Here is a 14,813-nt window from a genome sequence, read left to right on the forward strand (position 1 = left end):
CCACCGTGCCCGGGGGCGCGGCCTCCGACACCTGGAAGGCGTAGAGCCGGGACACGAAGCGCGGCACGTACTCGTTGGCGCCCTGCAGCCGCACCAGCACCGAGGCGAAGCCGCAGAGGTCCTCGTCCGGCACGTTGAAGGCCTTGACGGTCAGCCGGTAGCTCTGCTGCGTCTCGAAGTCCAGGAAGCCCTGCGTGGTGAGCACGCCCGTGTTGGGGTCGACCACGAACAGGTCGCTGTCGGACGCCTGTAGCACGTAGGCGGTCACCGCATTGGCGCCCGAGTCGGCGTCCGTGGCGTTCAGCCGCAGCACGGTGGTGCCGCTGGGCGCGTTCTCCAGCACGCTGGGGCTGTACTCGGCCGGCTGGAACACGGGCGCGTTGTCGTTCACGTCCACCACGTGCACCGTCACCCGGCAGGAGCCCGTCCTGGCCGCCCAGCCGCCGTCGGTGGCCAGCACGGTCAGCTCGTGCTGCGGGCTGCGCTCGTAGTCGAGCGGCTGGGCCAGGCTGAGGACGCCCGTGGAGGCGTTGACGGAGAAGAGGCCGTCCCCACTGCCCGCCTCGAGGCTGTAGCGCAGCTCGCCATTGGCCCCCGCATCCCGGTCGCGCGCTGACACCGTCCTGAGGGCCGTGCCCACACTCTGGCTCTCAGGCACCGTGAGGCTGACGTGGTGCTGGGGGAACTCAGGGCTGTGGTGGTTCTCCTCGGTGACCAGGACCCGCACCGTGGCCTGCGCGGCCAGCGGGGGCTTGCCCCGGTCCTGGGCCGTCACCGGCAGCACAAAGTGGCGGTCCAGGTCGGACAGCAGCGGGGCGGCGACGGACAGCCACCCCGAGTGCCGGTCCAGCCGGAACCTGCCCAGGTGCTGGTCGTCGGCGAAGAAGTACTGCACCTCCGAGTTGAGCCCGAAGTCCTGCTCGTCCCGCGCCACCACCTGCAGCAGCCGCGTCCCCACCGCCACCGTCTTGGCGACTGGCGTGAAGTACTGCGTCTGCAGGAAGCGGGGCGCGTGGTCGTTGCTGTCCACCGTCTGGACGGTCACCGTGGTCTCGCTGAGCAGCGCCGGGCTGCCGCGGTCGGAGCAGGTCACCACGAAGCTGTGCCGGTTGGCGTGGCCGCCGCCGGGCACGCTGGCGTTCTGGAACCTCAGCGGCTGCTTGTTGAAGATCTCCCCCGTGCTGGCGTTGATCCTGAAGAACTCGGACTGCGACTTGATGTAGTAGAACAGCTGCCCGTTGGGGCCCTCGTCGGGGTCGCTGGCCGACAGCCGCGCCACCCTGGAGCCCACGGCGGGCAGCTCGGGGCACTCGAGGAGGTAGGAGGGCTGCGAGAAGCGCGGCGGGTTGTCGTTCACGTCCGTCACCACCACGGTCACGTCCGTGCTGACCGTCCAGCCCGAGTCCTGCGCGGACACCCGGATGCGGTACCGGTCGGTGTCCTCCCGGTCCAGGGGGCGGCTGACCACGATGTCGCCCGTGCTGGGGTTGATGGTGAAGGGGAGGGACGGGTCGGCGATGGAGTAGCGGCTCACGGCGTTGGCGCCCACGTCCTCGTCCGAGGTGGTGACGCGCGTCACGGTGGCGCCCAGCGGGGAGTTCTCGGGCACGCGGGCGCTGAAGATCTGGGAGAAGCGGGGCGCGTTGTCGTTCTCGTCCAGCACGTGGATGATGACCTGGGCCGAGGCGCTGCGGCCAGGGGAGCCCTTGTCCGCGGCGCGCACGGTCAGCACGTAGCGGGCCGTCCGCTCCCGGTCCAGCGGCCGCACGCTGCGGATCTGCCCGCTGCCCGGGTGGATGGCGAAGCTGAGCTCCTCGTTGCCGCCCACCAGCTCGTAGCCCAGCTGGCCGTTGGGGCCGCTGTCCCGGTCGGTGGCCGAGACGGTCAGCACCTTGCGGGGGGAGAGGTTCTCCGCGATCTCCGCCACGAAGGGGTCCTCCCGGAAGGCAGGGGGGTTGTCGTTGACGTCCAGCACGGCGATGTCCAGCTTCTCGTAGGACGAGAACGGGGGGAAGCCGCCGTCGCGGACCTCCACCCACACCACGTAGCTCTGCGTCCGCTCGAAGTCCAGCGGCCGCCCGATGGACAGCTGCCCCGTGAGCTGGTCCATGTGGAAGGAGCCGTCCAGGTTGCCGCTGGCGATGTAGTAGGACACGGGCTCCGCCCTGGAGGACGAGCCCGTCACCGTGGTGACCGGCGTGCCCACGCGCTGGCTCTCGGGGAACAGAAAGGTGTGCTCGGGGGCGCGGAGCTTGGGGAACTCGGCCTTGTTGACGAAGCGGACGGTCACGGTGGTGGCGTCGGTCTTGGGGGACGGGCCGCCGTCCCGCACGTGGACGGAGAGCGTCACCTCGGAAGCCCCGTGGAGCGGCCCGGCGGCCGTGATGGCGCCCCGCCGCGGGTCGATGTGGAAGTGCTCCGAGTGGCGGCCGGACAGCGAGTAGTGCAGCTCGGCCGTGGGCCCGGTGTCGGCGTCCGTCACGGTGACGGCGAAGACAAAGGAGCCTGCAACACAGGAGGGGCAGTCAACCGGGGACGCGGCCAGCACCGCCAGGGCACCCGTCTCGCACTCGCCCGCCAGGCCTGTGGCCAGGGCTCATCCAAGGGACTCGGGGTTCTGGACCTGGAGATAAGCGGGGGGCAGCGTGGCTCGGCACGCACGAGGGGCGGCGGGCTGGGGCAGGCCTGAGCTCGCCGCTGCAATGAGCACAGGTCTGGGAAGGAAGACGCTCCTCACAGACTCCTCTCTGAGGAAAAATGCCTTCCTCAGGGCAACCAAGGGTCCCGGGGAGGTCCTGCTGGCTAGGGCTGCAGCAGAGTGCACGGAAGCATCTGAGAAAAGCCTGTGTGGGCTTGGAAGCTCCTGAGACATGCACGTGTGTTCGTAGAAACACCTGAGGAACGTGTATAAGGAAGTGTCTGAGGTATATGTGTCCATGGAAGCATCTGAGGCTCATGTGTGTGGTAGTGTCTGAGGCATGTGTGTGTGTGTGGAAGCATCTGAGGCATGTGGGGGGGAAGTGTCTGAGGCGTGTGTGTGTAAGCATCTGAGGCATGGAGTGGGGAAGCATCTGAGGCATGTGTGTGTGTGTGCATGGAAGTGTCTGAGGCCTCGGTGTGTGTGTTTGTGTGGAAGCATCTGAGGCCTATGTATATGTATGTAAGCGTCTGAGTTGTGTGTGTGGAAGCATCTGAGGCATAGGCATGTATGTGTATGTGGAAGTGTCTGAGGCCTGTGTGTGTGTGTGTGTGTGTAAGCATCTGAGGCATGTGTGTATAAGGAAGCGTCTGAGGCATATGTGGAAGCATCTGAGGCATATGTGTGTGGAAGCGTCTGAGGTATGTGTATATGTGTGTGTAAGTGTCTGAGGCATATGCTTATGTGTGTATGTGTGTATGTGTATGTGTGTGTGGAAGTGTCTGAGGCGTGTATGTGCGTGTGTGGCAGCGTCTGAGGCACGTGCGTGTGTGGAAGTGTCTGAGGCGTGTATGTGCGTGTATGGCAGCGTCTGAGGCACGTGTGTGGATTCATCTGTGGGCAAGTCTGGTGTCTCCCCTGACAGGGTACAGCCGGTTACCTGGAGGTGTGGGTGCTGGGATGTGGGTGACGTAGGGGTGGTGCTGGAACCTGGGGGGGTTGTCGTTGACGTCGGTCACCGTCACCTGCACGGTGGCGGAGCTGGAGAGCGGCTGCGGGGTGCCGGCGTCGCTGCACACCACCACGAGCGTGTAGTTCTCGCGGCTCTCCCTGTCCAGCAGGGCGCTGGTGATGAGCTGGCCGGTGGCGGGGTTGATGGAGAACTGCGAGTTCCCGCCCAGGAGCCTGTAACTGGAGCAGAGGGCGGGGGCGTGTCCTGCACCGTCACAGGCTCAGGGTCTGGCCACACGGCGGCCTGCCCCTGCCTCTCGGGCGGGTCCCGGGGCTGAACTCTGAGGCTGAGGGTCCAGGGTGGCCTGGGCGTGCAGCCCCCACCCGGGAAGCCTGAGGCAGAAGTCAGGGGCAGCCCGGGGGCCTCCCCACCCTGCCCGGCCCACCAGCAGACACAGCCAGCGGGCAGCCCAGTGCTGGACGCCACAGCGTGAGCTGAGGCAGAGAGTGACGGCAGCGACAGAGGGGCCCAGAGACCCCGGGGTGAGGGGGCGCCCTGAGCACCAGCGGGTGTGACCTCCCCAACAAACTTTTAAAAACACAAGTAAGAGGCCCCTTCGGTGCGGAGAGCTCGTCGGCAGAATCACCACTCGCCTTGCGAGCAGCCGGCCCTGAGCCCACCACAGGGGCCCAAGCACAGCCCGGCGTGGCCCCACCGAGAGTCAGAACACGTGCCACGCTGGGGGCACCTGGACTCAGCGCGGGGACCAACCTGACGATGGCGTTGGTGCCCGCGTCGGCGTCCGAGGCGCCCACCAGCAGCACGTCGGTGCCCGTGGGCGCGTCCTCGGGGACGCTGGTCTGGTAGGAGCCGCTGGCAAAGGCGGGTGCATTGTCATTGGCGTCGTCGACGATGACGCTGACGGTGCCCGTCCCGGTGAGGGCAGGGGAGCCTGGCGGGCAGAGGGGTGTCTCTCAGTGCTGGGCGGAGAGGCGCAGAGCAGACGGTGCCGCCTGTGCGGGCCGCCCGCCCGCCCTCCCTCCTGCAAGGCACACAGCCAGCTGCGTCCGCCATGCCCGCGGGGCACTGACCTCTCGGCCCCGGGCCTCGGCTAGGGTGTCCCCCAGGCCAAACACGCGCCCCGCCCCGGCAAGGTTGGTGGCGTCACCAGCAGCTGCCTTTCTCCGCTGTCCAGCCCCTTCTCTGAACTGACTACACCCGTCTCCAGGGGAAAACTCCAGTGACCTCAGGCTGCCCCCCACACCTGGGCCAGCCCTGCCAGCAGCTGTCAGTGCCCCGGGACAGGGAAACAGTCGCCTCTACTTCCTGCCGGGGGGGGGGCGGGCCCCACCTCGGACAGCTCCCAGCCAGCACAGGGGGGTCTGGCCCGCCCGGGGCTGTCTCTCAGCATCTGTCGTCAAAGTTTGATTGCGGAGATGCAAGGCCGAGGGTCACTGAACGACTTTGTCCGAAATAAAGCCAAGCCAAGCCGGGTACTCGCCTTTCCTGGTTAGAGCCGAGCCTGCCCTCACCTTTCTTCCCACAAGACCACCCCCTCCCCTTCGCTAAAGCTTCTCGTCAAAGCGGGGCCAGGTGCCACCACTGCCTTCCAGAAACTTCTGAGGGCTGGAGGCCTCAAGTGCCCATCTGAGCGGCCCTGGGCTGCCAAGGGTGCGGGCTGTACGCTAGGCTCCACACCCCACGGGCCCCAAGCACCGCCAGGAGTGCGCCCGCAAGCAGAGCCAGCGTCCCCCGGGCTGCAGCTCGGCCTGACCAACGCCATGGCCCAGCTGATTCGGCCCCGGGTGGCCCGGGTGCGTCTGGGGACGTGGTGATGGTCAAGCTGACACTGCCGTGGGACCCCGGACACACAGCCCGGAGCCGGCCTGACTGCCTGTGATTCCGGCCACGGGAGTCTGTTCCGGTGCTCACACAGCTGCAGGTCCGGAGAACCGAACCTGCCCCGAGAAGAGCAGGGTCTGGGCCAGCGCTGGCCTCGGACAGGGGGCAGAGTCGGGCAGAGCTGCAGCCCCGGGGAGGAGCCGCCCGAGGGCCTGGGCCAGCGAGGAGCATCTGAAGATGATGAATCACGTCGGTTCTGAGGCAGAATGTGCCGCCTCAGCTGGACGGGCTGACGGGAGCCAGGCGCAGTCGGGAAGGGGGGCGGGGGGCGGGCAGACCCCCGGGGGCCCCCAGCGAGCAGACAAGGGGAAAGATGCACACGAGGAAGGTCCCAGTCTCAGGGGCCGGGGTCTCGGGAAAGCTCTCACAGTCGGCAGGGAAAAGGAATTTCCACGTTCCCTTTGTAAGATTATACGTGTGCGCTACATTACTCCGTGTACACAGACACAAATATAAAATAAACACGACCCGATAGAGATCTCCTGACACAGCCAAAGAAACAGGAATGCGTGTGATTCTAACAAGCATTCGAGTGAAAACCAGCCACACACACACACACACACAGGCACACACACACACACACACTCAGACACACATATACACACACACACAGGCACACACACACTCAGACACACATATACACACACAGGCACACACACACTCAGACACACATATACACACACACAGGCACACACACACACTCAGACACACATATACACACAGACACACACACAAAAGATCAGTACCTTTTAAATTTTGTCCAAAGAATAAGAAATAGTGTTTTAAATAGACTGGAAAAAAAGGCAACAGTGTTGGTCTACACTCCGCTGTTTCGAGCAGAGCAGAGCCGCGCTGAGGAAGCCTGGTCGGGTGCAGCTTTGTTTCTCCACCCTGGAAGTCATTCCACACACAGAGCCTGGAAACAACAACTCGGGACTCGTGACTTTAAAAAATTGTTTTTAATTTATTTTTTGTTTAAACTGAAAGACAAAATTGTGTCCCCAGCTTTTTTTTAAGACCTCGTGACCGTGAAAAAAGCAGGCAAAAATTCACTCTTAAGTTTCCCACGGGGCTAATCTGCTGACGGTAGCACTGTCGCACTGTCATCCCGTTGTTCATCGATTTACTCGAGTGGGCACCAGTAACGTCTCCAGTGTGAGACTTGTTGTTACTGTTTTTGGCATATCGAATACACTATGCGTAGCTTGCCAGGCTCTGCCATGCGGGCGGGAGACTCTCGGAAGCTTGCCAGGCTCTCTGAGAGGGGCGGAGGAATCAAACCCGGGTCGGCCGCGGTGCAAGGGGAAAGCCCTACCCGCTGTGCTATCGCTCCAGTCTGGGCTAAATTAGCAAATCACACGGTCCATATTCACGACTGATCTAAGGAAAGCTGAGGGGTTGATGCAGTAAACATGTTTCCTCGTAGCAGACCAGCCACACACTACAATGGTGCTGACAGCCAACCGTCTGGTGGCCACCCTGAAGGTGATGCACTATACCGGAGTCCGGGTCCTTAAACAGCGTGTCTGCAGCATTTTCATATGGTCACCAACCTACGGGTCACAGAGTCCACGTGTCCAAGTGCAGAATTTATCACTATTGCAGTGCCTCAAACCAGTCGCCCATTCGCCTTAGCAAGCCCCTATGGACCAGGTACCCACTCACCTCACCAAGGCTGGCAACGCCCCCACAGACGGGGGACACACTCGCCTCAGCAACGCCCCCACAGACCAGGCGCACACTCGCCTCAGCAACGCCCCCACAGACCAGGCGCACACTCACCTCAGCAACACCCCCACAGACCAGGCGCACACTCACCTCAGCAAAGCCCCCACAGACCAGGCGCACACTCACCTCAGCAACACCCCTATAGACCAGGCGCACACTCGCCTCAGCAACACCCCTATAGACCAGGCGCACACTCGCCTCAGCAACGCCCCCACAGGCCAGGCACGCACTCGCCTCAGCAATGCTGGCGTTTCCCGCTCTCTGGGTACAACACTGGGGCACACAGTACTGCTTGGACGTGCATTTCACTCACCAAAACCGTGTGTCAAGTGGGGCCTGAGGAGCTACTCAGCAATGTGCTGGCGGTGACACTGAGATGTGACACAACAAAGTGACGTCAGTGACGGGGCCCGTGTGCTCCGAGCACATCACTAAACCTTGGTCTCACGTAGCCCACGCCAGGGGGGACAGTCCTGAGGCTTTGTTTTGGGGCCCCTAACGGCGACTCACTCACTCCACTCAGCCAGGACTCACTCCTGGCTCTGCCCTTGGGTGGGGGTCACTCCTGGGGGGCTCAGGAGGCCCCGTGGGTCATGACGTGCCAGCCAGCGCCCTCCCGCTGTGCAGTCGCTCCAGCCCGGTCCTAAGTCTGGTGGCCAAGAGCCGGGCCAGGTTCCAGCCAGCCCTCCTCCTCCCTCTGCCTACAGAGAAGATTAAGTCACATGTTTCATGAAGTAACGATCTTGTATTAGTGCTACACAAAGGAGTCGACTCTAACAGGACAAAATGAGGAGACTTTTGAAAACGAGCAATTCCTCGTGAGAGCAGGATATGTTCAGTTAAAATGAGTGTTTGTCTTCTGGAGGGTATAAACATTTACTTTAACGTGACAGATTGAATTTTCTCCCCATTTCAAAGTTGGGCCTCCTACAACAACTCAGAATTACTCTTCCGTGAACTGAGACGTAGCTCACTTATCCGACCATATTTCTAAATCTGTGCGGCAAGATGGAAATTCCTGCTATTAGCATTTTGGAAGTTAAACCATTCTTCTATTTTTATCTTACAGCTATATAAATGAAGTTTTATGTAGGAGGAACTTTTCCTACTAACGAGTAACTGACTCGGAGAGAGTGGCTTAAATAAACGGCCTGGGAGCAGATAAAGGAAGGAAGTGGAACAGTGCCCGGTCACCAGTCTGAGAGACGAAATCCCCGTCGGAGACAACCACACAACAGCAGAGCCCGCGGCCAGCCCAGTCGAGGCACACGTCGATCAAACGGGCCGTCTGCTGCCTGAGACACCCGGCCTGCTGGACGGGGCCTCGGAGTCGGGTGCAGAGTCGTCGTCAGTTTTCGTCAGACTCGGGATACCCTCCGGCCTTTTCCCGCGAACCAAGCCGGCATCACCCGGTCTTCCCGGGGGGTTAGAAGTGGCACCCGCAGATGGGCACAGTCCTGGCCACCGCCTGACCCCTTAGGCCAGAGCCACCTGCCGGCCACGCCCCACTCCACTGAGCCCCAGGACAGACACGGAGCGCTGATTCCGTGGCCCCGGCCCCCGCGCGAGAGAAGGCTGCTCTCAGACTGAATCCTGCAGAATCCCGCCTTTCCTCGCCATTAAAAAGCCACTTCCAAGCCCTGCCCAAGAATGAAGTTCATCACGCCTTCGGGATGATAAACGTCCCTAATCGGGAAAGCCGGGAGCAGGCCTGTCCCTCATGAGGTGGAGCCGCACCCCCACGCTGCTGGCTGAGAGATCTCTGTCGCCTTGGCCCAGGAGACGGGGAGTCGATTGCGGGCAGAGGGTGGCCGCACTCATCCCGGAGACGGTCCCGCTGAGCGTGGCGGGTCTCTCGCCCAGAGCCCCACCCCGGGACACGGCGGCCGGCCCTGCTCAGCCCCACGCCCGGGTTCCATGTGCGGAGAGACTCCCGGGGCCCAGAGCCGCGGGAGCCAGACGCGCCCGGCCAAGCAGAGCCGCCCTGGGGCCTGGGCAGGCAGTGGTCCACACCGCCCCTCCACGCCGCCCCTCCACGCCGCCCTGCGACGCCCGGCGCAAGCGGCTCTCCCGGGGCGGCCGAGGGGGTGCCCCAGCACCACGTAGCCCGTGTGGATCCCGGGATGGCGCGGCCAGCAGCCCGCAGCGCAGGACTCCTGCCCACGCGGGAGCGGCCCGATGCTCGAGGCCCCTCCTGTGCCCAGGCAGCCACGGGGGGGGGGGGCAGGGTTTGCCCTGGGGGCGGGGAGCTGACCGCTGGGCCTCACGTTCTCTGGGTGCCGCCGAGAGCCCCAGCGGCCACAGGTGGCGTCAGGGGCCGGGGCCCAGGGCTTGCACCCGGGGCCTTGCCGCCACCGCGGGCCCCGGCGGCCCGTCCCGGGGAGCAGGCGATGCCGCCCGCTGGCTTTCGAGAGGCCCCGTTGCCATTTCTGCCCAGGACAGCCTGGCGGTGGCTGCAGTGGGAGGCGCAGCAAAGGGACGGGGCTCGGACCCCGGCCAGAGCGACCGCACTCTGCAGAGGGCCGGGAGTCGGGAGGGCGGCCGCGGGGCCACTGAGTCTGTGTGAGGAGAGGGTGGGAGGCGCGGGAGGGCGGCCACAGCCCGGTCAGACCCGCTGCTGGAGGGAGGCCGTAGGCGGGACGCAGGCGCCTCCGGCCCGCTAGGCCTCGCTCAGCGTCGGCATCAGGCAACTCGGCCTCGCTTATTCCCGCAGGAACGCCTCTCGGCTAGGTCTGACTCGGCTAGGGCGGAGACTGAGGAGGGCCAGTGCAGGGCCACGGGCAGGGAGGCCAGGAGGCCCGAGCCTCCCTCCCTCGCCAGGTCTCCCTCTCAGCCCGAGCCTCCCTCCCTCAGCCCGAGCCTCCCTCAGCCGAGCCTCCCTCCCTCAGACTCCCTCCCTCAGCCTGAGCCTCCCTCCCTCAGCCTCCCTCCCTCAGCCTGAGCCTCCCTCCCTCAGCCTGAGCCTCCCTCCCTCAGCCTCCCTCCCTCAGTCAAGCCTCCCTCCCTCGCCAGGTCTCCCTCCCTCAGCCCGAGCCTCCCTCAGCCTGACCCTCCCTCCCTCAGCCTCCCTCCCTCAGCCCGAGCCTCCCTCCCTCACCAGGTCTCCCTCCTTCAGCCCGAGCCTCCCTCCCTCAGCCCCTCCCCCAGCGCCTCAGCCGAGCCCCCTCCCGTGCCGGCCCCTCAGGGGGCTCACACTGGCCCGCTCTCCAGACCCCAGAGCCACCTTTGTCCGTGCTCACCCCGGGTGCCCGGGTGGAGCCCGCTGCTGCCGCGCCCGCACAGCTGCTGCTCAGGGCAGCCCGGAGGGGGGCAGGCGGGAGCCTGGTCTGGAGCCGGACAGCAGCCCCCGAGGCTCCCTGGAGCTGCACAGGACCCGAGACGCAGAGCCCAGCTGACGCCCAACTCCCCACACAGCTGCGCCCGGTGGGGCCGCGGCCTGGCTGAGGCGGTGCGGGCCTGGGCGCCCCGGGGCTGCGGCATGGGCAGACAGAGTCCGGGGGTGACGCCCAACACGGCCCCAGAGACGGGCACCCTGAGAACCCGGGCCGGGCCGGGCTCCCCCACGTCCCCGACCGCGCCAGGCCCCGCTGCCCGTCCCCGCCCCGGCCGCCAGCCCACCCAGAACCATCCACTCACGCCCGCGCTGTGGGTGTGCCACCCTGTCTCCACGCTGTGCCCACACCGGCGTCTACACCACCTGCCCGAGGCTGCCACCCGGACGTGAGTGTCCCCGAGGAGAAGGCGCCATCCAGGCAGACGCCCGGGCGCCCTGTCGGGTCCCTGCCCTGGGGACCGTCCTTGCACCATCGATCCACCCCGGGAAGGTTACTGAGCAGCCAGGCTGGCTGGGGGTCCCGGGGAGTTTCGGGCTGGCCCTCGCCCCATGTCTGCTGACCTCCTGAGGCGTGGTGCTCCCCGCCCAGTGCTCAGGTCCAGTGCTGAGCAGGCCTGGATGCGGAGAAGCGCCACAGTCCTGAGAGCTCTAATGACTGAAGGTGACCCCAGGCTCCCCAACCTGGTGGACAGCGGGGTGGACACGTACCTGCGTCTGTGGCCGTGACCGTCAGCACAAACAGAGCCTCCGCCTCCCGGTCCAGGTTCTGGGTGACGCGGAGCTCGCCGCTGGCCGAGAGCGTGAAGGCGGGGCCCCCGGCCGCCAGCGTGTAGGACACCTGGCCGTTGGCGCCGTGGTCGTCATCCCGCGCCACCACCTGCGGACGGGACACGGCTGAGGGCGCGGCAGGACCGGTCAGCCCCGAGGGCACCTGGGCACGCAGCGGGAGCCCGAAAGCCAGCGTCACGGGCAGCGGGGTCACGTGCAGTGGGGGCGCCCACAAACACGGGAAGCACACGTGCTGGGCGCACGGGCTCCGGGCACCCTGGCTGGCCAGGGCAGGAGCAGGCCCTGGAGGGCCGGGCCGCGAGCACGCTCTGCCCTCCGCATCCCTTTCTCACCAGGCACTCGCGGGAAAGCCACAGACACAGGCCCCATGGCGAGCACCCCACGGTGAGCACCCCACAGCCATATACCCACAGGCCGTACACCCCATAGTCGTACACCCCACAATCATACACCCACAGGTCATACACCCTCGGCCATACACCCCACAATCACACACCCCTCAGCCGTACACCCCACAATCATATACCCCACAGCCGTACACCCTCAGCCGCACACCCCACAATCATACACCCCACAGCCGTACACCCACAACTGTACACCCCACAGCCATACACCCTCAGCCGTACACCCCACAATCATACACCCCACAGCCATACACCCCATAGTCGTACACCCTCAGCCGCACACCCCACAATCATACACCCGACAGCCATACACCCACAACTGTACACCCCACAGCCGTACACCCCACAATCATATACCCCACAGCCATACACCCTCAGCCGTACACCCACAACTGTACACCCCACAGCCATACACCCTCAGCCACACACCCACAACTGTACACCCCACAGCCATACACCCTCAGCCGTACACCCACAACTGTACACCCCACAACCGTACACCCCACAATCATACACCCCACAGCCATACACCGACAACTGTACACCCCACAGCCGTACACCCTCAGCCGTACACCCACAGCTGTACACCCCACAGCCGTATACCCTCAGCCATACACCCCACAATCATACACCCCACAGCCGTACACCCTCAGCCATACACCCACAACTGTACACCCCACAATCATACACCCCACAGCCACACACCCACAGCTGTACACCCCATAGCCGTACACCTTTAGTCGTATACCCACAACTGTACACCCCACAGCCACACACCCACAGTCATACCCCCGATGGCTGCACACCTCTCAGCTGCCCCTCAGCCCACACCCCAGGACAGGCACCGTAGGGACAGAGCAGGGCCAGGCCAGCACCAGCCTGCCCGACCACTGACCTGCAGGATGGTCCTGGGCGCAGTCCCCAGGTTCTCGGGGACGTGGACGGTGTAAGGCGAGAGCTCAAACGCCGGGACAAAGTCATTGACGTCCAGCAGCCGGACGCTGACCGTGCAGGTGTCCACCCGGGGAGGGCTGCCCCGGTCGGCGGCCTGCACGGTCAGCGCGTACTCGGGGGTCCTCTCCCGGTCGAGGGGCCTGGCCACCGAGATGGCACCCGTGACCGAGTCGATGCGGAAGTCCTGCAGTGCGTCCCCGGCCACCAGGCTGTAGCGCACCTGCCCGTTGGCGCCCTCGTCCAGGTCGCTGGCCGACACCTGCGCCAGGTCGGCCCCCGTGAGCGTGTCCTCGGGCACCTCCACGGGGTACACGGCCCGGGCAAACACGGGGCTGTTGTCGTTGACGTCCAGCACCCGCACGACCACCTCCATGGACGAGGACAGGGCCGGCTGGCCCTTGTCGGTGGCCAGCAGAGTGAGCGTGTAGTTGGACACCTGCTCGCGGTCCAGCGGGCCCGTCAGCCGCACCTGCCCGTCGATGGTGCCCACGCTGAAGGGGGCGCCCGCGGGCCGCAGCGCGTACTCCACGTAGCTGTTGGGGCCGCTGTCGGGGTCCGCGGCCTGCGCTCGGAAGACCACCGTGTCCACGGGCGTGTTCTCGGGCACGAAGGTCAGGCGGGCCGACAGGAAGGCGGGCGGGTTGTCGTTCACGTCCAGCAGGATGATGGAGACCTGGGCGGTGCTGGTCAGCCGGGGGCCGGGCGGCCGCGCCAGGTCGTGCACCTGCACCACCAGGTTGTAAAAGGACTGGGTCTCCCGGTCCAGCAGCCGCAGGACCCGCAGCTGCCCGGCCGCGTCCACCGAGAACTGGCCCAGGCTGTCCCCCGACGTGATGCTGTAGGCCAGCTCCGAGTTGACGCCTGGAATGGGACGGGGAGGTGAGGCTTCGCCGGGACGGGCCCTGGGGTGGCCCAGAGCCTGCGGGACACGCCCAGGACACTCGGACGCTGCTCTGGGGATGCTCGGGACATGCTGCAGGAAGACCACGGCCCCTCCCCGCCCGCCACAGGGGGAGGCGAGGGAGGTGTTGAGCGACAAACACGTGCCAGACCCCAACCCAGGCCCAGGCCCCGAGCTGCCTGGGCCACACTGCCAGGGCCGCCGGCCTCGTGCCCGCTCAGAGATGCCCACATGTGCCAGATCGCACTGCCTGGATTTGCTCCTGCCGTAAAAACAAACTGACCACCCAAATCAGGACGACTTCCTGAAGCCCCCTCCACAGAACACCCTGTCTACGGAGGCCACACCTGCCGCGCTCGGGGCTGACTCCTGGCTCTGACCCCAGGGGTCACCTCCACGGGGCTCGGGAACCACCTGGGGTGCTGGGGATCGAACCTGGGCCAGCCATGTAAGGCAAGCGTCTCACGCTGGGCTACCTCCGCCCTGTGCTGTGACTGTCGCTTTCTAACTGCTCCCGTGAAAGACCGGAGGCCATCAGACACAGTTCTGACCTCAGGAAAACAGGAAAATTTTATCTGCTGTTTTCTTAAACAGCTTTTGACTGCAAGTCCCAAAGACCTGAGGAAGTCTAGAGACCCGAGACTCAGCAAGGGAAACGTCAGCTTTACTTTCCGCAGACTCGCCCCCAGGGAGGAGCGGTGCTGCTGCACCCCAGCCTGCGTGAGAAATTAGAAAGAATCTAACTCCACGGGGCCTGGAGACCCGTGCTGGAGCAACCCTGGTCTCCGGCCGCCAGCCCACAAGGTCACAGGGCGTGGGCTTATCGTCAGCCTGGAGATTCGGAGAGAGCAGTGCTCGGTGGGGCCAAGGTCCAGGAAGTCCCTGATGAAGATATTCAAACCCAAACAATGGGAAACAGTTGGCCTGTTTCGGCAGCACAGTTGAAGGGCCGGGCAGGAAGTCACGCTGCTGTCCTTCCCCGCGTCCTTCCTCCCTGGACAGGCCACCCGCTGCCAGAGGGGCAGAATGTGACCCCCTCGCAGGCCCCCTCACGAGCCAGGGGGCGGCTGGGCGTGGAGAACGGCCCGTCTCTCAGCCGCGTGTCTTTACGAGCGCTGGAGAAGGTCTGGGGCGGTGGGGGAAGCCAAGGTCACCGACAGCTTAGCCGCGAGCCGCCACTGGGCGCAGGGTCCCAGGGTGGGGGTCTAGAT

General features: G+C 64.9%; 1 protein-coding gene across 1 annotated transcript in view; it reads right to left on the reverse strand.

Annotated features, from left to right (window-relative positions):
- FAT4 (FAT atypical cadherin 4) overlaps window positions 1–14,813 on the reverse strand; it is a 74,000-nt gene that overhangs the window by 25,102 nt on the left and 34,085 nt on the right. Inside the window, exons 5-9 of the mRNA XM_055144455.1 lie at window positions 12,643–13,562; window positions 11,263–11,431; window positions 4,362–4,542; window positions 3,579–3,829; window positions 1–2,505 (exon numbers count right to left, since the gene is read on the reverse strand). The exon at window positions 1–2,505 is cut by the window's left edge and continues 1,845 nt beyond it. Of these exons, the coding sequence (XP_055000430.1) occupies window positions 1–2,505; window positions 3,579–3,829; window positions 4,362–4,542; window positions 11,263–11,431; window positions 12,643–13,562 (4,026 nt within the window). The remainder of the gene's footprint in view (window positions 2,506–3,578; window positions 3,830–4,361; window positions 4,543–11,262; window positions 11,432–12,642; window positions 13,563–14,813) is intronic.

This window comes from Sorex araneus, chromosome 7 (genome assembly GCF_027595985.1).
Source record: "Sorex araneus isolate mSorAra2 chromosome 7, mSorAra2.pri, whole genome shotgun sequence".
Lineage (NCBI taxonomy): Eukaryota > Metazoa > Chordata > Mammalia > Eulipotyphla > Soricidae > Sorex > Sorex araneus.